The sequence below is a fragment of the Vanellus vanellus genome (assembly GCF_965231255.1).
Source record: "Vanellus vanellus genome assembly, chromosome: 1".
Taxonomy (NCBI): Eukaryota; Metazoa; Chordata; class Aves; order Charadriiformes; family Charadriidae; genus Vanellus; species Vanellus vanellus.
The window spans coordinates 190,372,005-190,397,164 of NC_138905.1; the positions used below are offsets into that span (position 1 = coordinate 190,372,005).

The 25,160-nt window shown below is 42.3% G+C and overlaps 1 protein-coding gene across 1 annotated transcript; it reads right to left on the minus strand.

The window, feature by feature from the left end:
- Positions 1 to 1,272: 1,272 nt before the first annotated feature.
- RUBCNL (rubicon like autophagy enhancer) lies at positions 1,273 to 24,714 on the minus strand (the record flags this gene model as incomplete). The annotated part of the gene is made up of 15 exons (XM_082495166.1): positions 1,273 to 2,046; positions 2,573 to 2,663; positions 2,787 to 2,940; positions 4,174 to 4,235; positions 5,019 to 5,257; positions 6,380 to 6,444; positions 7,241 to 7,386; positions 7,820 to 7,952; positions 8,315 to 8,357; positions 9,630 to 9,734; positions 10,596 to 10,803; positions 14,065 to 14,150; positions 18,889 to 19,557; positions 21,900 to 22,008; positions 24,643 to 24,714. The coding sequence occupies 15 exons, from the start codon at positions 24,712 to 24,714 to the stop codon at positions 1,934 to 1,936; spliced, it is 2,295 nt and encodes a 764-aa protein (XP_082351292.1). The 3' UTR covers positions 1,273 to 1,933.
- Positions 24,715 to 25,160: the final 446 nt, after the last annotated feature.

Below are 25,160 nucleotides of genomic sequence, written 5' to 3' on the forward strand. Positions count from 1 at the left end.
TGGTGATCTTGAGTAAGAGATGATAATCTTGCTTCTGAGCAGTAAGTAGGTAAGCTGTTTTCGACCACAGAAAAAAATAGCTAAGTGGAAGAGTTAGTGAGCTTAATAGTACTGGGAGCACCAGCATGGAGGTGAACTTGCACAGGCCCTGGTAACAGACAGCTGATCTTTTCCTTGCTAAAAGCTGGAGGTGAGGAGAGGAAGAACAAAGCACAAAATGAGAACAAGTTCAAAATATTAAGAGCACCCTGTTGGAGAGATCAGAACTTCGGTACATGCTTTCAAGTTCAGAGGTTTCTCTGTTCATTGGCACTTCACGCGTGGCACAAACAGAACAAGGGGTTCACAGGTTCAGACAGCTGTTCTGGGCTCCCGAAGGCAGGGGCTGCTTCCTCAGCCAGTTTCATCAGAAGTAACCAACCAGGCTGGCAAAGAAAGCTGCTTTCAACTCCCAGAAATTCACCTTTAGGCATGGACTGTCTGCAAGCGTGAGGGTGGATTTAAACAGGAGCACCTCTCCTACTCGCTCACTGTCTCTCCTCACATTCCTAAGTGCTCCGGAAAGAAACTTCTAGAGCAGTGTACTGGGTGTAGGTGGCAAGGTGGTGGCAGCGGAGGGCTGCAGGGTGGCCTCCATGTGAAGAGGCCAGGTCTGCCCCATGCCAGACGCAACTGCTTCCAGCCAGCTCTGATGGACCCACAGCAGGACACAGCTGAGTGCCTCAGCCAAGATGGTGGCACCTCTGAAAAAATGTATTTAAGAAAGGGCAAATCATTCCAAGGTACCAAGTACCCAGGTCAGTGAAAAAGGAGGGGGAAGAGGTGGTCCAGGCACCAGAGCAGAGATTCCCCTGCAGCCTAAGGGAAGGACCACACTGGAGCACATGGATGTTTCCTGAAAGGACTACATCTCCTGGAAAGCCCATGCAGGAACAGGTTTATCCTGAGGGACTGCAGCCTGTGGGAAGGACCCACACTGGAGCAGGGGAGCAGCGTGAGGAAGGAGCAGCAGAGACGACCTGTTATGGGCTGACCACAACCCTCATTTTCTACCCCCTGTCACCACCTGGGGCAGGGGAGAAGGTAGAAGAGTTGGGAATGAAGAAGTGGAGTTAAGCTTGGGAAAAAGGGTGGGTGAGGTAGGAGAAGTTGGTTTAGTTTTTGTCTTTGTTTCTCACCACCCTACTCGATTTCTACTTAGCAATAAATTTAATTTTCCCCAATTTGAGTCTGTTTTGCCTGTGACAGTAGTTGGTAAGTGATCTCCCTGTCTTTATCTCTACCTACGAGCTCTTTCATCTTATTTTCCCCGCGTCCTGTTGAGGAGCAGGAGTGAGACAGCAGCTGGGTGGTCAGCAGCAGCAGGCCAAGGTCAACACACCACAAGCTGTTGCATAAATCTGTTTAAAAGTAACTTAAAATCCACTGGTTCACATTAATCATCTGCCAGAACAGAATTTCAGATCAGCATCTGCCTAAATCTTGCAGACAAATTATTTCTATTGTAGAGCTTTTGAGAGAATGATTTAGTATTTTACCACTTTTTCCTATTTCCAAAATCCAACACACAGGTAAGGAGTTCCAACACTCATTTACTATCTATACATTATTTGTAGAATTACACAGAAGAACAATTTTTATATTGAAAAATATAATATTAAAAATTTTACATACAAGGACAAAACAAAAGGCTGCTCACAGAATTAACATCCAGTCTTTCTGTCCCCAGTTAAGATGAAACTCCTAAAGGGTGAGTTTTCAACGATGATATTAAAGTCTTTTTTTTTTTTTGTCTTTTTTTTTTTTTAACCCCCCCATAAAGGAGACATGCATTAAAAATAGTAATGTCTAAAACAACATTATTTAATTCTTAAGACAGGCAACTGAAGATTTGGCATTGAGCATCTTCTGAAACCTGCAGAGGAATCCAGTTTCACTGAGGCACCAGTGATGGAGTTTCTGAAAACGTTCTCCGAGCTGCGATCCGCAGACATTTGGGGCAGCCTCCGGACTTGAAGCATGCTTTGTGAAAGCACGTTTTGCACTCTGTTTATACATACAAGCAGTTTAACATTCAGGAAAAAGCAAATGAAGAAATGAATCAATAGCTGTTTTCCTCGAAGGATGTTCTATCTAGTTCACCCAAGTATAAAAGTAAGCAGAAGCAGTGCGAGGCTGGGACAACAGCCACTACTATAACAACTATGACTAAACATTTTGGTAAGATTCTCAGGATTCCCAATGAACGTCAGCAAGATGCAATATAGCAGCAATATAGCACTGTCCCAAGCTCTGTCTCATGTGTAGACCCAAAAAATAGCCTCCCCTGCAGGCTATTAAGTTCAGGCAAGTCCCTGGTTTTGCTCTCTGAATTCATTGTTGCAAGACAGCCACCACAGGATGGTTTTCAAAGATACATGCTATCCATGGTTTTCAAACACACATGCAGGTTTCCAAATATACATGCTTTCAGTGAAGCCAGTTCTCAATGTTTTCCTGAAATAAGCCTGAACAGTTTTACGCACCAACATCCCCCCAAGGAAGAAAGAAAAATGGTTGATTTGGAACATACCTGTGCACCTTTTGCATTTGGCAATCTGATATGGAAAGAGCAGATCTGCGCTCTGACAGAATTCACAGATAAAACCCTTCGCTTGACAAAGCTACAAGAACAGCAAAAGAGTTGATTTACTTTTAAGCTAAGAAAAAATTATTTGGGAATATCAGCAGGGATATTCCCCACACTAGCAGCTGCAAGGACAGCAAGAACCCTGGCTTTTCCTTACCTCGCAACCATCCACATGGGAGGTGGAGCTCTTCAGAATATCTTTAAGAAGAGGCAGTAACTGCCCTCGTTTGATCTTCACCAGATCATCCAGTGAGAAGAGATGCAGCTCCTCTGTCAGATGGCTGGGGACCTGTTCAAATTCTTTCAGTACACTGCAAAGAGAAAGAAAAAACAAATCAAGCTACAAAAAGTTGTTTTCCAAGTATATTTGAAGAATAAGCCTCTTTCACTTCTCTAGTCAGCCAGGGATCACACAAGGCAAGTTCATGCAAAATCCTACCTCCCCTTCCAATTTGAGTTCATGTTAACAAAAAAAGGAGGGTTTGGAATTTAGAATAAAATGTCTGCTTTAAATGTGCATTCCTCGGGCATTCGAGTTGCCATGCGCAATTACCCCCACAATTCTTAAAAAAAGAAAAAAGTGTAAAGGGCTCTCTCCTACCTCACAAACAGAAACAAAAATCCTACATAGTATCTAATGCAATAAACTAGGGTTATTTTTTTTTTTTTCTTTGCAACGAGAACAGAGGTCACTATTGGGTGAAACTATGTTTGTACTGAGTGGGTGAACACTGAAAATAGAGCTTTTGCTTTTAAAGTGTCACCAATGTAGAAGGTACAGTGAGGATCCTAATGCTTATTTCTATAATGGAATCACAGGTGGATGTCCAGGAGACATTAAAATACTACTTAGTTTTGGTGAACGTCATGCAATTGATGCATAAGAGAGGTCCGTGACAAAGAGAGAACAGAACCTACTTATTTGGCTTATGTCTGGTTTTAAAAAGGTCAGCAATTCTGCAGTGAAGGTTTTATCAGTCACATGTCTACCTATTAGTTATGCCCATAGTTTTGGAAGTTGAATACTGAAAATCTTTACTTTGCAGCAATAAGTAAGGTCATGTTTTGGTATTTATCACTTTTGTTTACTACTTTCATCTCAATATGTTTATAAAATAAACTGAATTGAGCATTACGGCAGATTTCTGGACAAAATCTTTAAATCTTCAAGGAACACATTTGTAATTTTTTAAAAAAAAATTTTAAAGACAAAATATCTCAGAGATATACGTATCTTTGACTTTTTAAGAATGAGTGAGAACCTAAGAAAGACAGAGTAGGAAAAAATGCACACCTAAAAGGAATCATTCAACATTTAAAACCAAATGTCTAAGTATGTTAGAAGAAACAGAAAGCTACCATATAAAACCTGTTCTTCACTCAACATCTGCAGTGTAACAGAAGAAGTTTTGTTATCTGAATTTTGTCTAATGACATATTCACTTATTTAAAACCGCACTCAAATGTGTCTAGAGAAGAAGGCTCTATAAGCACCTTAGGTAAATTTTAATAAACTATTTTTCATGCACTATCATGACCCATACCTTTCACCAAACCTGCAGGTTTTCAAAAGTTTTTTTAAATGAAAAAGCTGTTCTTGCGCCTCCTAGAAGATGAAGGGGAAAAACAAAACAATTTTCAAATTAAAAGCAATAGCATTTATATATTCCTAAGTGAGGAACAACACTATTTGAGTCAGCAACCCTTCTCAGTACATCAAGCCACATCTAAAAATAGGAACTTCATAGTCAGCACGGAATTAAACAAATGGACTTTCTAATGCACGGAAGGCCAAGGAAGGCAAATGCTACTTTTATTCACTGACAAGGGAAGCAATTCCTAATGCTACAAACAGCTCCATGTCAGAACACCAAGATGCTAGACCCAAACCTGTGTGAGAACAGATAAGCATCTCCTCAGCCAAAAAAGGAGCACATGGCAACTTGTAATCTTCAGCAGAGCACCCTCACTCAAGATCTAAGGGCTGTACCTCCTACATGAGCCAAGGGTGTTTTCTCTAACAGCCCACAAAATTAAGGTGTCATTCAAAACTTCCGGAGCTTTCCAACCACCAGTTGCCAAACAGAGCTAAATATTTACTGCAGGAGCCCAGCTCCCCCCGTGAACTAAAACTTGGAAAACAATAAGGAAATGCCTCCCAAAGACAAGGGAGGAAATGAGACCTCTGGCATAGGTTGGAAACTTCTCCCTCCTCCCCTTCACCTGAGAGGAAAGAGGGCGAGTCCCAGGAGCAGTGATGGGAAAATCCTAAGTGCAGAAAAAACAACTTTGCCTTCTTCCCACGTACACACACAGCAAAGGACAACCTACCCTATGGTGCTCTTCCTAAAAGTCTTAAAAATTCCCAATAAAAAAAGGCCACACTTACCCTCATCCTGTCCATTTCTTTACTTTTCGTGTAGAGGGCTTTGTTAATACACAATACATTGAAAATTGGGTGCTGCCATATGCTGTCCAGTAGGTGTTTGGAGAAGTTGCACACGTAGTATTTTTTGAAGTCCCACTTCAAAAGTATTCGGGCAGGAATGGAAGACTGGGCATAGCTGTGGCAGCAGTCACAAAAGTATTTCCCCAGGTAGTCACAGTAGCGGAGCCTCCTGATATATTCTGCAGGTAGAGGGCAATGAAATTGTGAATATTTCTAATACTTATGGGACATACCTCTTGTCTGTATGCCTATTCTGTTTAAATAACTCTGATCTACTGAAGTGAGGGGCAACAGAGTTTGAGGTTTTTTTTTTGTTAAGTAGGGAGTTTTATTATTGTGGTAAACACATGCACAAGGTCTGTACTTTGCATTAGAAGAGAAAGCTGCCATTTCCATATTTGTCAAACTGAACTGATTATATTTATCATTATGAGATCTTAGAGAAATTACTGTTGCTTTATCGCCAAAAGAGAGACACAAGATAAAACACACAACAAAATACTTCCACCAAATCAAAAGACAAGCTCACTTTGGAGTAATATTTGTTTGGGGTTTTTTTTGTCATATAAAGAGGTTTGTGCGTTTTTCTGAGCTATCTCAGCATCTCAGGTTTGCTCGAGTTGATGTGCCGTCATAGGTTGTTGATACTTGACAGGCCATCACAAATGCTGCTCTTTTGTGAGCAGACCCTGAACAAGTCTTGAAAGCCACTTCAAAGATTTCTTAGGTAAGGTCTGGTTGTCAGACCCGTAAATCATTATGCTTTCAAGTAGTTCTCACAAAGTATCACAAATAAAACATAAGCAGGATTTTGTGATCAAGATTTAAAGAAAAAAAAAAGTTTTAAAAAGACACCCCAGAACAGCAAAACCACATATTCCGTGAGCTCGCATAAAGCTTCGCACAAAGTCTGTAGAAAGAGACTTTTGGAAATGCGTAAATTGGCACAGAGAAACAATTACTCAAATAAACCACTGGAAGATGTAAAATCGGTACTTTCCAGCTTGGGAGGTTGATTTTTTTTTTTTTTATAATAGCTTTTCCTGTTTTGTTCTTGCCTGTCATGAATTTTTACTGTGTATCAGAAGGACATTTATCAAGTATTACATTCTGTCTGCAATGAGAAATTCCAGGCAGCGGTAAGATCCCACTGCCTGCTTTACTATTTCAGGCACATCCAACAACAATACTTTCCTTCCAGCTCAGATAATTTTATAATTGTGGTACCTACATTGGTGAAGATTACATCTTGATTACTAGTAATAGATTTATTTATTTTTTTCCCTTTTAGTAATACTTACTGCTTTCTATCGGGGTCCCACAACCAACACACGTGAAGTTTTGGGCAGCCACCACTGCATCTCTCCTGCATACAGAGGCAAACAGTTATACCTTTCAGCATCCAAAATGCAGTTTTAGTTAACATTCTGCCAAAGTGCAAGAGAGCTACACTAGCACTAGCGAAAATGTCCAAATTAGGAGCTGGCTCCTACTCCTCCACATGAAGAAGGGGGTTCTGAAAGGAGATGCAGATCATTATTTTGGTGGGAGATCGTATCATCAATTTCTGCTTCTAAATATGGCTTGTTGCAAGAATAACGTTATTTTCCATTTCTTAAGGTGGCATCAGTATCAAGGGGGAGGGGAGAGGAGAAAAAACACATCTGCAACTGCAAAAGCAACTGGACCGGCAGCAGCACAGGAAATTGGCCAGTTTGCCTGCTGTGCGTATTTAACAGCACTTTATGCAGAGTGAGACACTAGTTTCCCCAGACACGACCTGGTTTTCCACCCTTTTCTGAAAACCTACTGCCCATAAAAGGGAATTGGGGAAATTCTTAAGAATATTCTCCAGGTATGAGAGACTCCATAAAATGAAACTTTTAGGAGTCCAGCTAAGCACGCTGCCACCGTAACACCAAACTGTATGTGTATTATCACACATAAGAGTGCACGTGCCACGGTAATCAGGACGTGCCAACAGAGAGAAAAAGATGCCATCTGCTTTCTAGCAAAGCGGGTGACAGACACTGCAGAAGGCTGCGCCAGTCACTATCTCTAACTTTAGGTTCTGTTAAGTCACCCAGGCTCCTTCCATCAGCAGGTTTTAGACAAATCCCCATGCTGTACTAAATGACAACGCTCAGATCCCTTACACTTACTTGACTGAAGGGTGAATGTTAAATATAATCTGCGATCTTGGTGGTGCCCAGCCAGAAGATCCTCTTAATTTGGATATGATCTTTATTTCCTCAGCCAGATTCAAACTGGACTCAAGCTCTCTTGGAATCTCTTCTTTCAGCACAGACTATTGGGAAAGACAAACTCGTGAAGATGAACAGCCCATCAGTGGGACATATGAATGAATGCATGCAATGAAATGCTATGAAATATCTCCCTTTATACTCCAGGATTTTAAATTTCATTTTTCGCTTGCATGTAGTCCCCCCTCAGTTAAATTCCCTCATATCAGTCCCAGAAGAAAGTACATCCTGATTGTTCACAACTGCACATCCTAAGTGTGCTGAACACTGCTAAAGAAAAAAAATTTTCTAAAAATGTATCTAAAGTCAACTAATAAACTCTAAGTACTTATTTGTGTTGGTTGTTTTTTGGTTTTGTTTTTTTTTTTTTTTTTTTAATGCAGTTTCCCCCTTTCCCTAAGAGTGAAGCAGCTGCACCGAGACAATGATTATTTGGGGAACCAAATAAAGAGCCTGCTGTTTTCGGCTCAGACTCACTCTCTGCTTAGATGAGCTCAGGCAACCAGAGAGCTGAACTGCAGAGTCTGTCTGCAACCAGTATTTTCTGAAAGCTCTGCACAACTCCTGGGCTGTTGCTTCAGCAGAATTGCTGCCAGGTTCAAAAGATGATCTGAAAGTGAAGCGATACAGACAGAGAAAAATAGCATGTCATCAGCAGCTCCACTGTCTCTTCTGAATCCCTGAAAAGTTTTCTCCCATCCCTTCATTCCTATCCCCTTGCTTTGATACACCCAGGCCCTTGCAGAGCCACCGCCACCACCCTCCAGCGAGACTCCGGGACCAGAGAAAGGCTCTGCCAAGCCAAGCGCTGCAGATGTTTGCTGTCAAGCAGCATTCCTTCCTCTTCCTTGGGAGGACCAAATTTACCACTCCCACACCTTGCCCTGCCCCAGCTGGACGAGTCATCAGAAAGCTGGTCCAGCAGAAAAGGTAGTGCCACCAGGCTATTATAGTCAAGATACACAGAATTACCTTTCATCTGGGACGACAGACAGATTTTCAAGGTCTTCAAGTTCTGCAGTAAAAGAGAAAATTTTATCAAGCCATCTAAGAAACAAAGCTTCTGTTACTCAGCAACGTTTTAAATCTACCGTCTGTGTTACTACGGTGCCAGTTTAAATATATTCATCTTTACAAAACCATTGCTGGATGATGGAAATAACCTCAGCCCTGGTTGTAACGCAGGCATAAGGAGTCTTAACTCTTCTACAGATCTCTGCCATCTGCTGAGGAAGAGTACTCCCTAACAGCTACGCATCTTATCACCACCATCAACCTCCCTTCAAGAGCGAGGAAATTGATAAGGAGATAGTCCAGGCCCAGCAAGAAGGAACTAGACATAAACACTCGTATACAGAACCAAGAGCATGCACCTTGGTTTTTTTCAGGCGCTGGCAGATATCTGGAGACACCAATCACAAACATGCCAGCTAATGCTATAAACAAGTTAGTAACAGGTGAGATGAATGGAATTAAAGCACACATTTCTTCATTATGCTTAGACATAATATACTCATGCAGACAAGGTGTTCACATTGGTAGCATTAGTTTTGGCCACATATATTGTTCTGAAGACAAATGCTCCCCTGTTCATATGTGTCAAAATAACTCTTGCTACTAGAAACGCAGTTTTGGGAGCTAGTTCTTCATTCTTAGATTAGGGAAAGAGGAGATGAAAAAAATAGGCAAATCTCTAAAAGCAAAGGGAGAAAAAAAAAAAAAGCATTTGTTAACAGGAAAAAATAAGATAGATGTTAAATGATACTCAGGCTACTTTTAATGGTTTCTATTTCTGTATATGTAAAAACCAGAAGGTGACCAAAGAAACTCAGGATGTCCTGAAGAGAAACAGAGTACTGGTGAGTCTGAGGGGACAGTCTGCTCTAGTCCTGAAGCAGAGGGAGGGCTGCCTAAAACCTAATCAATATCTTGAAATAGGAAGCGATCATCTCCTAAATTCTCTCAAACAGTTCTGCTACAGTTGGCCAACGCTGTGCCAGTTTCACGCTTTGCTCACCCACATTCATTGAGTTTAATCCACAGGCATAATTTCAGTCCCTCAAACCAGAAAATGTGTTCTTTTGTAAAAAGGAAATCCTGCATCACTCTGGTACTTCTGCATGCGTTCTAATAAGGAGTTATGCATACATTCCTCTTTCCATTTTCTCATGCTATTTCTCCCACGATAACATTTACTAAGTCAATAGACTTTCCAAACAATGCAACAGATTCCGCTGTCAGAATATAGAGCTGTTTCTGCAGTTATAATTTCAGTTATAAGTCTTACCAATAATTACATATTCATCCTCTGAGTCACTGTGGCAACGAAATCTGGTAACCTCATGATGTGACGGTAGATGCACTGGGGAGCTGACAGGCAGCAAAGCACAGCCTGTCCAGAACGAAGACAACACCAGTTAAACTTCTCCAGCATTTATAGAGTAGTTGCAACTACATTTATATTTTAATATGCTTACCAAAACTTTAGCACAGAGCAATTTTATTTATTTTTATACACACACACAGAAAGCCAGTTCTTGGGAGTCTGTCATACAGCACATCCCTCAGTTTCTTAGGAAGAGGCTTCTAGAGACTAAACCAAGAGGTTTTATATTATTTGTGGTCTCTCCCCTTCTCACCTGCAAACCCACCGTTCATTTTTCCCCACAAGTTATGTCATTTAGACTTAAGTTCCCTCCCTAAGGTCCATATTATTCAAAAGACTAAAATCTACTTAAAAATGCATGTGCTGACTCAAGCATTATAGTGCCAGGAGTATTTATTATCTTGCCTCAGACTACATGTGAATGAATACTTTGGGCAGTCTCACTCAAATCAGTTTCGTGGCTTGATTTGCATACTGCAGAAGTAAGCATAGAAGGGAAAAGACAGGCTTCAAATCCTGCAAAAAACGGATTTAAGCACAGAAAACAGCCAATAACAGGCACACTCTATGGAGAGTTGTGCTTGGCATGTGGCACTTCAACCTTACATTTTCTTTTTCATGTTAAAAAAAAACCCATTCATTATAATAAATAACCCACAGATGTGAGCATTCAAAAGGAAGAATTTGACCCACAGGGAAAACACTTGGGGCACAATGGTCCTCAGGGAACACAGCTCTCAAGAGACTCAAAGAAGGTAACAGAGGATTTGGTTCCAAGCAACGCGCAAATTCATTTAGTATTTTATTGCACCAAAGTAAACAACAAAGGCTGTCAGAAAAGTTTGCATTATAGACCAAGTAACTTGCCTTCATAACCACTGTCTGAAGAGGCAACAGAAGAATCAGACTTCTTCGCTCCAGGGTAAGAAGATAACTCTGAATCAGTGTGATAGCTGCCATCTGATCCGCTTGTTTCCTCGACACCCCAGGACTCCGCTTGTTGGCTTAGAATATTACATTTCATTTTTTCTAGCGATGCTATAATCATATCTGCAACAAAAAAGTGTGCGTTTTCCTGGACACAAGATTGGAACATTCATTAGTACACAGCATATTTGATATTTACTTAAGATGAAGTGAAATATGTAATTTTTCCCCGTAATTTTTCAACACAAGAAATAAAAATGTAAGGCTCTGTCACCTTTCATTTAAAAAAAAAAAAACCACAAACAAACACCCCAAGGGCAATTCAGAGACAACATGCAAAAGGCAGCCCAGATAATTGTCTCGCCCTTGATTAAAACATACAATTTACTTTTATCTTACCCATCTATTAGATAAAAAGAAAGCTGATCACATGCTTAATTGATGAATATGGATGCATTTTAGGGACATAGCCTTCTAGTCACACTGCATTATTTAGTGTGCAACTGTGAATCCATGTAACCTATTTAATAGGATTTAATTTCAACTCCATGCGTACAAGCAGTTTTGCACGCACACTAACATGGATGGGGCCAGAAGAGGCAGGTTTTGAAGGGACTGTAGATCTTCTGGTGGTGGGTGGTGCAGAAGCTAGTAAAATGCTTTCATGTGTTAAGAGTTAAGGCAGTGAAGTAGGCAACAGGCAATGAAATAGCTTACAGTGGCAACTCAAGGCTGCATAGAAAGTCTGCGATAAGGGTAAGTGGGAACCTGCCTCCCCTGGGGTTCACACTGCCTTAAATAAAAATCAACTGTTTCAAAGCTTCACTGTAGCATTTTCCTGCCAGACAACCACTCCCCGTGGTGTCCCTCACCATCTTGCCTGCCCAGGTCACCCGTCCTCCAGGAAAAGGTAATTCGTGAAGCTACCTCCAGCACCACTGAGACATCCAGACAAACCTGGGGCTGCCTGCCCCAATCCCCAATATCACTGCTGCATCCCGTGCTTCCTGTGGTCTAACAGAGCATCCCACCAGTCCCACCCGCACAGCTTCCCAGCCCAGGTTCTGCTCAAAAGTGGATGCATCATGGAGAGAGAGAGGTTCGTGGATGGAAACACAGATGCCCAGGACATTCTCCTCCTCTCCCCTCAACTGCACGTTTTTGCATTGTGCAAAGCTAAACCTCCATCTAAAAAACATGGCAGTATCTAAGGCTAGAGATTCTGAGTGCAGAGTAATTAAAGCTTTATAAATGTGGCTTACGCTCGGAAAATTGTACCACTCAATGTCAGTATTCATGACATCCCCTACAACCTGTATGAGAAGCATGAAGACAGACATCAGTGTTTAGGAATAGCTAAATGTTAAGCAGTACAACAGATATCACCACTTTCTTATTGTCCACAGCCAGATGCATTTAGAAGAGATTCATCTCAAGATTAGTGAGAGCCCACGAGTCCCTGTGGATGTTTGAAGAGACTTCTAATATTTTCCCCTAACACTGATTAACATCACTTGCTTGGTGCACAGTTTCTCCAGAGACAACCTTCACTGAACTTCAAGACACACCATTAGCAAAGGAAAGAATTAAACAGCCTTTTTCCCTTCGGACATCTACTACTTTGAAGATGCAAAAAGCCTGTGTGGCGCTGGTTAAACCCAAGTTAGTGGCAGAGCACAGCACATCAGCATGTCCTGCTGATAAAAGCAGTTACGAGAGTATCCAAGAGCTGCATTGCAAAAAGATGGAACAGGATATAGGCACTCCTGTACTCAGCATGACTATCAGCTTTCAGCTCTGCCTCCTGCTAGGTCCATCACCCTAGGAAACAGTCCCCACTCAGCTGTGACACACCAACCTTCTCATTTCTCTTCCCTCCCACTCGCATCAGTGGAAAGTCCCTCTAAATCATCTGGCCCATCTCCTTCCTGGGACACAACTACAACTCAGACTTGCTGACACTACATGTACCTTAGTTTTCAGCCTCCCAAATTTCAGAGATTAGTTCAAAACCTAAAAGTGTTTTGGGGGGTTAGTTTTTTGGTTGATTGGTTTTGGTTGGGGTTTTTTTGTTTGTTTGTTCTTTTGGGGTTTTGTGTTTTTTTTTTGTTGTTTGGTTTTTTTTTTTTTTTTTTAAGTCAGCTTCACTCATAACGGACTGAGCTTTTGGTATCTTTTAACCTGTAATTCACATCAGCCCCCAGTCATCTGCACAGGAGAAGTAGATGATGCAATCTAGTCTCACTCAATAGTTCTGAGACTGTGGTTTCTAATCCAGGTATCTACTCACTGGTCTCCTGGTGACTGAAAGCAAATTACTTTGATTTTGCGTCCCACATTATGCACAGAGAAACATCTCCTTTCTGAAACACCTTTAACAAAAAGCAACATGAAAAGCTCGTTCACAAGTTTGTTGGTTTTTGGTGTGCTATTAATTGGGTGGGGTTTGGTTTGGGTTTTTTTTTGTTGTTTGTTTGTTTTTTGTTTTAAGTGCACCTTAGGGACACTGAGAGCTTCAAATCAACTGCAGCACTTGCCGCTCCAGTAAAACCAGTGCTGTGCACAAAGATGATTACCTCTTGGGCCCAGGACACAGGACCACATGCACATCCACAGTCCGGCAAAAATCTCCTTCTATAGGCACACTTTTAAAGCTCTTTTGTATTAAATCCTACTCATTGCAATAACTAACTATAACATTAACCCCTCTTTTCCAATTGTTAGAGAAGACAAACATTTAGCAAACAGAGTTATATATGACAGCATTATCTTCTCACCTTTATCTCCATTTATAAGCTCAAATGGGCTGCCTATCTGGCAAAACACCTCAGACCATTTGGGCACCTTATGCAAATTAGAAACCATGAGAAACTGCTTAAATTACTGCAGATGTTACAGTTACTGTGCTTGTTATTCATATTGTAATTCTTTTACAGCAGTCTCACGTGCTCATCATAAGGAGAGGTGGTTTCTTTCTGTTTGTGCTTATGTCCTGATAGTAAAACCATGAGGTAAATTCCATCCATATGCATGTAGCTGCAACAAATTCTACATAACATATTCTAATATAACTTTAAAATGACTACAATAACCTTAAAGTTTGGTCTCAATGAATGTGTGGGGAAAATGACGGAATGAGAAGTGGAAATGTATAGTGTTCTAAAATATTGCCACTATTTTAAAAAACCTAAAATATTTATTTAATGGATTAGGACTAAAAATAAATTATTAAAGAGGCATTTTGGGTTTGTAGGTTCACCCACAGAGGGGAAGAGGAGAGAAAACACAGTATTTGTAAAGATTAGTCCATTTATCAGAAAGTTCTGTTATTGGGAAACACCTCATCATTTGGTTATGGCACTATAAAATGGAAAAAAAACATCATGACAATAGTTTTCGTTGTCCTCACCTTCTCCACGTCTTCAGGAAGCATGCAGATGTCCTGCAACGAGCGATTCAAGGGTATAGCACTTATGTTGAAAGGAGAAGTAGAACCTACAGGTATAACAAGAACTTTTATGAGTTATTTCCTCCTCCGCAGCCCCCAGGATGCGTGCAAGGTAATTTCCAGAAAGCAAACCAAACTTTCTTTCCCAAAACCAACCACCACTGAGGTTGGAGGTTGTGGTGGAAGTGAAGGAGAAGGAGAGAAGTATGAGGAACAAGTTGGTATTTGAACTACCTGAAGCATGAGTATCAACTACGAGGGAAACAGAGTTTGAATGCCGTGTGGTGACGGCACTTCTGCATCCCCAGCCCTCTCTCAGCTACTGCCTCAGCCGCTGGGGACAACCATGGCCAGGACCTTGGGTTGGCATTACAGCGATACTCCAGTTTGCAACACAGCCAGCTAACACTGCTCTCTGCTCATTCACAATAGCTGGAAGAAAAAGAAATCTCGCTGCCGTCCGGGCACGCAGAGAGATGCATCAGCCTGAAAAGATTTCCTGAATCGCTGCTGGTATTTTCTGTTCAGAAAAAAAATTTCCATTCTGTTTCCATACCTCGAGGAAATCTCCCTCCCGTTTCCACCCATACTGCATGGTAATATGTATAACCGGGGCAGACACATTAGCTGCGGAACTCCCTGCTTCCCAGAACAGCAGCTTTGTTTTCCTGGCATTCGCTGCCGAGTCTGATGGGTATGTGAAACAAAATTCATCTCTTTTTCCTATTAAGATCTTTACACTAAGCAGCAGAGCCCACATCTGGTTTTCTATAGATGCACCATGGATTGATTTCTATATATAAATATATATTGTCACAACCTTCTTCCCCAGAGAACTGAAGGTGTGAGATCATGCCCTCATGCTTTGTTTTCAAAGCATCCACAACCACTGCTATGAGAAATTTTCTGGAAGGATGACAAAGATTATATAAAATATCTATGGATGTACACACTAATGAGATACAAAAGGAAGTGACTCCTGGTTTTTGTTTATTTTTTTTTTTTTTTTTTTTTTTAAAACACTGACTGTTTGTTTACTACTTCTTTGACCTTATAACCAAGCAATTTCTGTTTTGCTGTGGTAGTAAAGTTTACAGGATAAAATAGACCATATCTAAATGCTACTACCCCACATGCCATTTAAAGTTGTTGCAGATAGCACGACTTAATCGAAGGCTTTTTGAGGAAAAAAAAAAAGAAAAAAAAGAAATCGCCACTCATAGATTGGTTGAAAAGTCACACAAAGGATAAAGATGTCCCACAAAATACGATAACTTATGAAAACTTTTTCTCCAACTAAAGGGCACTGGCTCTCAGGCTGAGTTTAGATTCTTTATATTGCCTTAATTATAGGAACCATGTTATGCTGCCCTGAGCATCGGTGACATCAGGCTGGAAAGCCAATACCGTGCTCGAGCGTAGTGACACAGGTGTAGTGTTTTTGTACAAAATTATTAATGCCTCTGTTTTGTTTACCATGGAAGAAAAACAGAAAGGCTGACGATCTGATTTTTCAGAACAGATTTAATCACTTAATTAGGTTATTTTCATGCCTATTTGATGATTCATCTTGCTGGACAAGCAGTGTGTGGGGAGTATAAGCAAGTGCTAAAGGCTTTACAGCTTGATAAAAGCCTACATTCTCATAAGTTAACAAACATTACTCTCCAAACTAAAAATAAGAAGCAGAAATAAGGAAATGGGAAAGTTATTCACTTCTCTTTACAATATAAGATGCAATTAATTTTAAATATAATTTTGAAATCTAATGGGAGCTTTCTCTTTTGCTTACCTCTTGCATCTTTAAGAGAAAAGAACGAAAAATGGGAAGGAGCAGGAGTCCAGGGAAGGGTCCCAGTGCACCAAGCAACTCTGGGTCTGATGCAAAAAATAATCTGGTTGCCCTTCTGCTCCTGAGCACGGTTGCCTAGAGGCTGCTGGGGCTGGGAAAAGAGCCCTCAAGAGACACAGAAGGAAGTGACCTTGATGCACACAGAGGTTAAAAGCAAGAACAAGCCCTGTGAACTGCCACTGACACACCAGCCACAACAAAGCCCCCAGAAAACACCAAATTCAGTCACAGGCGCTCCATTAACAATGACAGAGCCTTTTCAGAAGGTTGCAGGAGGCCCTTGGAAGTATGAACAAGCCCTAATAGGAATCTCACAGGACCAGCAGAAAATCCCACTGAAAAAGATTATTTATTCTGATTTAAGTCATCTTATGTCATTTTCTTATGCCTTGTGTATTCCTCAACCAGTTCCACTGCAAGAAACAAAAGTGAGAAACCACCGCCTCTGAGATAGCAATGGACAGGATGGCAAGTCAGGAGATGATCTTGGGTAATTCCTGCCTTCAAATTGGGCATTTTATTTCTTCTTTTTCAGTTTGCCATTTGTTTTCCCATCCTCACAGTCCTGCACAACACAGGGGAGAATGAGACCTCACTCCCCCTGCCCCAGGTTACCCAGTGGCAAGTTAAATGGCTAGAAGCAACAAGGAATGATGAAATGCAGGGATTTTCACTTTCTACAGAACAGACTGAAGTCCAGTGTAGACAGAGCCCACCACGTTGTGCAATGTCTAACAGGATCCTGGCTCCCATGAGGGGTTTTTGTTAGTAAAAGTCAAGGGCTCTGCTTCTTCAGTCACCTGGCTACCCTATGTTTTAGGACAAGAGGAAATGGCCTCAAGTTGCACCAGGGGAGTTTTAGATTGGACAGTATGAAAAATTTCTTCATAGAAAGGGTTGCCAAGCATTGGAACAGGCTGCTCAGGGAAGTAGTGGAGTCGCTATCCCTGGAGGTATTTAAAAGACAGGTAGACGTGGTGCTTAGGGACACGGTTTAGTGGTGGTTTGGGCAGTATTAGGTTGATGGTTGGACTCGATAATCTCAAAGGTCCTTTCCAACCTAGATGATTCTATGATTCTGTTCCTCTGTTCGCTTTCTGTAGAGCCAGGAGCATTACCGGCCCAACACAAGATTGTGGCATGTCCCACTCATGCCAGAAGATCGAGTCATGCATGATTTATGTGTTCTTAGACACGTGCCTCGTGGTCCCAGCTGACAGCCAGAGCCTGGGCTGTGTTTTCCAGACCCGACTACCCAAACCTGCACGACCGGCCCTGGCCAGCTCTGACAGCCCAGTGTGGTTTTCTTCTCCTTGACAGGCACCTCTCAAAACAAAACACCCAGCAGAAGGAAACAACCACAATCGTCACCATACTAGCTGTTGACAACATCCTATCCCAGATGACAGAGTTATTACTGTTAAAAGCTCCCACTCTAGCACCAGCACGTGCCTATTTGAGATTTCCCCTGGTGGCTTGAGGCCTTGGAGGAGCTCTGGGTGAAGGATCACAGCTTGGAAGTGGAGCTCAATGGAGTGTCACCACTAGGACTACTATTAACCAAAGGGAGAAGGAAAAGGAAAAAAAAAAAAAAAAAAAAAAAAAAAAAAATCAGCCTTTGCTATTTTTATTTATTAAAAAAAAAAAAAAAGCAGACTGAGTGCTCCCTGCCACTTACCTTCTTTCCAATAGAAAAATCAGTTTACCAGTTACACCATCTTTCCAGGACTCAGCATCTAGTAAGACTAAAAAGCTGGAGAAGGACTTTATACAAGGGACTTTTTACAAGGGCATGTAGTGATAGGACAAGGGGGAATGGCTTCAAACTGGAAGAGGGGAGATTTAGATTAGATATCAGGAAGAAATTTTTCACTATAAGGGTGGTGAGGCACTGGAACAAGTTGTGGAAACTCCATCCCTAGAAGTGTTCAAGACTGGGTTGGATGGGGCTTTGAGCGACCTGGCCTAGTGGGAGGTGTCCCTGCCCATGGCACACGAGGGTTGGAACTAGATGATCTTCAAGGTCCTTTCCAACCTAAACCATTCTATGACTCAATTATTCTAACAAGACCTTAGATACTGACAGCAGCCTTTATAAATAAAATAAAAATGCTTCACCTCACCACAGCAAAGCAGTTCATATCAACGGTAGGTGTCAAACACGAGGGGATTTTTGTGCTGTCCCAGCCAAGGGGCAGGGGCCCTGGCCTTCAGCCGAGGGGAGGCTGGTGCACCTCATGGAGGCACACACAGCCCTGCCAGCCACCCTGGGGGTGACAACATGACGGACATCCATACGGTCAGAAACTGGCAAGGGGTAAAAAGCCCCATGCGAAGCTGATCGGGATCTATGTGTCTCTGAGACAATGGGCGCGCTTGGAAAGGGGAAGAGGAGGAATAGTCCTGCTCTGGAACAAACCAGTTTAGTCATAACGAGAATGGATGTTAATACCCTGCCTCCAAAACCCCAGAATCAAAGGGCTCCCTCTCCTCCAGATCACATCAAACACAAGGAGGTGTCCCAGGGAGCCTGCACACACCAGTGCATCACTACCAAACACCCAGATCCACCTTATCTGCTTTCAGGAGAAGGGTAACAGTGAAGACAAGAGGAAGATGGTGGAAGCCTCATCCCATGGATGTTCTACACTGCTCACAGCTCAGCAATTTTTACGTTTTACCAGTGGCTACATATTACAAAAGCATTTCTGCATCATGAGACAGACGACTACGGCAAGTATGAGCATCTCCCATTTCAGAAAGTTCAGCCCTCTGGTTCTCCTTTGTTTTTAAGCTTTCTCTTGCCCCCCCATCTCCTATTTTGAATGACAGCATTTGTCTAATTCACAATCACCGTAAACAAGTCCCAGTTCAATTACAATTGTCTTTCCTAGCACCGAAATCTTAAAACAGTAACAGACCTGTAAAGTTACCTGTTCGATTGACTGGTTCTGACTGGGAAGGTCCACTGGGAGAATTGCTGTCGCTGTTGCTGACGGGCGCAGGCTCTAAAGCATCAGGGTATTTCAACAGATCTGCTGGCTTACCAACAGCTGAATCAGGAAGATACCTCATGAAAGTCAAGTCTCGTTCAGGGGAGGCATAACGTTCTTTTCCAGAATGCACAACCGCCAATGTGACAGTGCCTCCGGTTAACGTCACCTGGGTAAAGCAGTCCCGCTTCAGAGGGGACATGTCCGAAAGAGTGAAACCATTCAAGGAGGAAGCAGCAGGATCCCCATCAGAGTAACGAGGACAAAAGAAAGTATCCAGCGAAGGTTTAGAGGAATCGCAGTTCGTGTTGTCCCAACACGCCCGGTGCCTTGTAAACCGAATGTCTGTTTGCGTACAGGCAGCGTTGTGATGTGCAAAATCACTGTCGCTGTCATCATGGCTGTCCCCATCACTGCTTTCTTCCCACCGTTCCATGTCACTGTCCAGATGCTCAGCTCCCTGCATTGTAGTCTGCTCTGGCACCAAAGAGGGCTTCAAGCCAGATGCATTTAAAACAGACACGAGAATGTCTTTGATAGCCTCAGCACTGCCTGGGTACGATCCAAAACTTCCAGCATGTCCAATCACTGCTGGCCTTGAATATTCATCTGCTTACAAAAGGGAAGAAACCAAGACGTAAGGAAACAATCAAAAAAAAAATTAAAAGTTTTAATTTACAACACGAATAAAATGCACATTATTTTTAACATGGGTGAGAAGAAAGGGAAGAACTGAATTCACACACTGCTCTCTGCTGCCTCTTCCTGCAAGAAAGCTTTTGCTTTCTGTAGTCAGGAAGCAATTCTGTCATCGATAAGGCTAGGTAATAAACCAACAGTAAAGTATGCTGCTGCTAGCCAAACACAATTAGTTAAGACTTTAATGGTGACTGTCAGCGTGCTCGAAAACATCATTGTTCTACAAAAGTGGATGAGGTACAGTTACCAGTACAGGTACTGGTTCCATTGCCAGTAAAACAGAAGGTCATACAGCATATCAATACAGCAGGAAGAAAACAAAATATATAGTTAGTAATAAAAGGTCACATTGCTTGCATGTTTCAGTTCAGTCAGATACGCCTCCTCATGTGGGAAAGGCTAAAGTAACCTTCAGTCCATTATTCATAGGGGTGGCGACATTTACATGAAGCCATAAAGAAAATTAGCCCTGTCATGGCGAGTTCATGATAATGCCTCTGAAGGAATCAAAGTACTGCCTGCCAAGGTCCTGTGTGATCCACTGCAAAACTGAAGTTCAACAGAAAATAGAAAAACTGCTTTTGGTGGCAAACATGGCAACATTAGTGTGATGCAGAAGTGCGCACTGCAACCAGTAGATATTCAAGAATAAATGGAAGTCCCGTACCTTGAATAAAAAGCCTCACAGGAACTTCCACCACCCAAGCAATGGAGAGATTAGATACAAAGTCTATGTTCAAGAAGAAACTATTGACCACATCACAACAATGAAGTTAACAACTGCCTCCTTTGGAGAAGATAAAGTTGGTCATAAAATTCTAAGAATAGATACAATCAAGGAGATTCATTTCCAGGGCAAAGAACTCTTAGGACCACAAGGAATGTTAAACACTGCTGGTGAAAAAAGCAGCAAGTCTTGCAGACTGCAGACTTTGCCCAGAGGTTGCTCTCCTTGGACACATCTCAATGGAAAACAGTAAACCTCTCCACGAGTCACTCACCTGGAAGCCAGAATGAACTCAAACTGCATGATAAGAAAGTTTACTAATGAAGGGATCAAAACCAAAACAAAAACCCCCACCTACTTTGGAAAAGCAAAAAAGAAAGAGCCATCCTCATCATGAGGAAGTTGAAAAAATTATTAACAGCATCACGTACAAGCTATGCTGCAAGAGCTGCTAGCAATGCTGTCCTAGTAAAGCCAGGTCAAAATTAGCTGAAGAGTTCATCAGTGATTGGAACCAGCCACCTGCCACTTATTAGGGCAAAGCTCTTGCAGACATAGCAGCAAAACTGCACTTTTTACAGGGTGCACTTGCAAAGAAACACTGCCACGGCTGGCTGTATTGGCAAGGTTTAAGGGCAGGAATGGGAAAATAAAAGCTAGCTGACTTTCAAACAAGCATATTTCAATCTTTTCAGGAAAAGAAAGCAATTTTGGTAACCACTGACTTTTCAATTGCACAGGAGTACCCTAATCCAGGCTGAAAACAGCATATTTTCTGTGCAAGGCAAAACATTTAGCCTTACTGTCTTCAACTCTTGTTCTGCTCTCCTATTGCAAAGCCCATTCTGATAGTCTTTCCATCCCCTCTCATCCTTCTGCATCCCCACTACTCCAGCATCACGGAGCAACTCTAGCACTAACCATATAACCATGCTGACTTACTCTGCTAAATACTTGTTCTTAGTGGATTGCAAGAGAAAAAAAGAACAAGTTTTAAAAATTTAACTCATGCTTCTGCTCTGCCAAGCTTAAAAAGAGAAACCAACACAGAAACACCAACAACAAAAAAACACCAAACCAACCAAACCCCACATTTTAAGCTACTACCAGAAATAGGTTGGCTCAAATAAAATAAACAAAAAAAAAATCTCAAGTTCAGTTTTGCAACTGACACTCATGTGAGTAATTATGGTAATCTGTTAAAATCTGAGAAACTATTTCTTGAATGAACAAGGAGTTAACCTGCCAAGAATCATCTGAACGGTTCAAGTATTTTACTCTGGAGCACACAAAATGCCAGCAAAACTAAAATGGCCAAACTACCATTTAAAAGGCACCCCCCCCCCCCCGTTTCAAATCATATAACACACTTTGACGTTGTCCCATCTTTAAAGCCAATAAGCAAAGTTCCTTCTCCAACCAGATTATACTCGCTTAGTACACAAAAACACCGATAGCTTTTGCTAGCACTACAAGCACCAGCAAAGCTCCCCAGAGGGAGGCATTTTAGAACAAATCGACATACCTGAGAGAACGGAGATTTGAGGTGTCGGAGCCAGGCAGCTAATCCTCGCTGAGGGATTTGAAGAATATGCTGACTCGGTGAAAGCCACCTTTGAGTTTTCGTGGTTTAACTAGAGAACAAGAACACACAGGCAGACAATTTTGTTATAAGACAGCAGCACTCTGGTAATGATACCCCCAGTCTCACAGTCATCCCAGCAGGAAGAAAACCCTGCTACAGCCTGCCAACAGTCACCTAACCACTGCCTGTATTTCTGGTTGTCTGAAAATCTCCCCCGAAGCATGCAACGCCTGAGGAGCACCGGCATCTCAACTCCGCACCTCGTGTTTCACTCCAGAAGGCGGGTGACCAAGAGAAACTCTCCACAGTAGGAGAATTAAACATGTGCAGAAGGCATATACAAGACAAAATCCTGAATCAGACGTCGATGTATCTGTCAAAACAGCAGCAATGTAGTGGAAAAGAATTCAAGAAACCACCAACCTGTAGCTGGAAGCATGGGCCTGTGTAGATGTATGAACAGAAGCTACGGGCTAAATCGAGGAGGCCCTGACTCCATGAGCACCTGATGCACGTGCTGCTTGATCTCCCAGCTGTATCCACTGGGAGCAAGCATGGTCACCTAATCATGTCTGCCTAATTTGATAGATCACAGTACATATGGTTCACGTCAGCGACGCGGTTGGCCCAGCACAAAGCAAGAAGCAACACGAATAGGTAACACTTGACCTGGCATAGAGCCTGCTGGTATTAAGCTGACAGAAATTTTGAATGCATTTGAACTGACGGAGCAGGTTTATACCAGATCAGCATTTCGCTTTGTGCAGTCATGATGCTTCCGATTTGGCATTTCGATCCTCAAAGCTGGATTTACTGTATTGTCAAACCATCAAACCAGCACAAGCAGCGTAGCACAGACACTGAGGGGCTAATTCCAACACGGGAATAAGATACACTCAGGACTGCAAAGTAGCAGGTCTCCCCAAGCTCACAAATTCTTTGTAAGGATCACACATTCATCTTCTGATCCCTCTCCACTGCCTCAAGTATGTCACAGACCCACAGAGCGCACCACAGAAACCAGGGAAATCAAAGGGGTGCCCTGCTCCAATGGGAACGTCCTTAAAAGGTACTTAACCAAGGTGTACCTGGTGCCTTCTCCCCACTCACAGACCCCTGTGAGATGTCTCCACACAGGAGCATCCCCAGGATGCCTCTCGCCCTCCCCTGCACTCTGTGCTCCCATACAAAGAGAAGAGAGTTAAAAGATGTACTGTCCTCTGCAAACCTCCATCGACTTCTACATTCCCCATGCTGTCCTGTGGGAGAGCGAAGTGACTCAGAGAGCAGATCTAGTCCCGATACACTTCAGACTCACGGAAAGCAGAAGAAATTGAAACCCACAAAGAATTTCCCTTTTAACTGAAGAATAACATTTTGGGCCAAAAATAGGATGCCGAATTTCAAATATTTAGCGTTTGATTATGCCAGTGCTTAGAAAAATACTCTTTTCAGTATCTGATAGTGCTTTTTTTTTTTTTCCCCCCTTTTGCACTAATTTAGAGAAACATCTGTGCAGGCAGGCTTTATACATATAAATACCATATTGTCAATATGACTGGACTAAGTAGTTCTTACAGAAACTCATTTTTTTATTAATTACTTTTTTTTTTCCTAGGAAAATTTTGTTTTAATATCAGCAATTAACAGACTCTACCTGTTGGGATGCAAGTATCACAACTGCCTGACACCAGAGCAAATGCAAGTACTTCATCAGTAAGTGTAACTATTGAATGCTAAGTTTTAAGATTTTATCTTTTTCTAAACAACCCTCCCATCTCTTAGATCTTTTCAGAAACGAAAAAGTGTTTTGAGAATTCGGATAAAAGACTCCCATTTACTTTCAAGATGCTACGATTTCAACTAGATCACAGATTGGGAAAGAGCTCCTTTAGTATTTATCACACTTTTTAAGAAAACAAGCACTATTAAAGAGCACTTATAAGAAAATATGACAAGAGGTGTGTGAAAAGTACCACAATACACTGCCATAACCAATACAAACCGCTGACAGTTTGCTACCCTACATAGCATGAGTCAGCTCCCCCCAAATACTGTATTTCCAAAATTAACGCTGAAATGAAACCACCAGCATCTAAAGTATTTACCACAAGCACTCACAAGCTACTTTTTAAAATAAAACTAATCATAATAATAATAGCACACACACCCCCAGCTAATAAAAATACTGATCCAACATCGGGTCCAGAGGAGGGCCACGAAGATGATCAAAGGGGCTGGAGCACCTCTCCTATGAGGACAGGCTGAGAGAGCGGGGGCTGTTCAGCCTGGAGAAGAGAAGGCTCCAGGAAGACCCTATTGCAGCCTTCCAGTATGTAAAGGGGGGCTACAGGAGAGCTGGGTAAGGACTTTTTGCGAGGGCATATAATGATAGGACGAGGGGGAATGGCTTCAAACTGGAAGAGGGGAGATTTAGATTAGATATTAGGAAGAAATTTTTCACTATGAGGGTGGTGAGGCACTGGAACAGGTTTTCCAGAGAAGCTGTGGATGCCCCATCCCTGGAGGTGTTCAAGGCCAGGTTGGATGTGGCCTTGGGCAACTTGGTCTAGTGGGAGGTGTCCCTGCCCATGGCAGGGGGGGTTGGAACTAGGTGATCTTTAAGGTCCCTTCCAACCCAAACCGTTCTATGATGCTATGAACATTTAGATGCTTCCCTTACCTTTTTAGAGCGGGGGTGCTTGAAGACTTGTGCTCGGCTGTAGCTGGCCAGAGCTACTGCGTGGAGAGACATGATGGGAAAACATTCATTTTTTTTGTTGCTTGTTGTTGCTGTCGCTGTAAAGTACCTGGAACCAACAGAGAAAGAACTAGCCACCGCCACCACGTTAACCACCGTTCTCCGTGTTTTTTGCAGTCTCCGCATTTAATATTCGGGACTGGTTTCGGTCTTGACCTTGCATGCTTCGGAGCTTACCGAAAAGCGGAGCTCAGAAATTTGAGTTAGAAAGAGCCTAATTTAGATTATTTTAAAACAAACAAACAAGAAACCCAAACAACACAACACAACACAACAAGAATGCCTACCACGGGCATAAGAGGAATGTGTTGATGTGCTGTACCCCGCAGTTTGTTGTGAGGGAGGGAGAGAGGGAGGGAGGGAGCGGACTCGGTAGCGGCGGCGGAGCCCCCGTGCTCCGGAGCGGCTGCTCTCTCCCCGCCCCCCCCGCCCCGGTACCG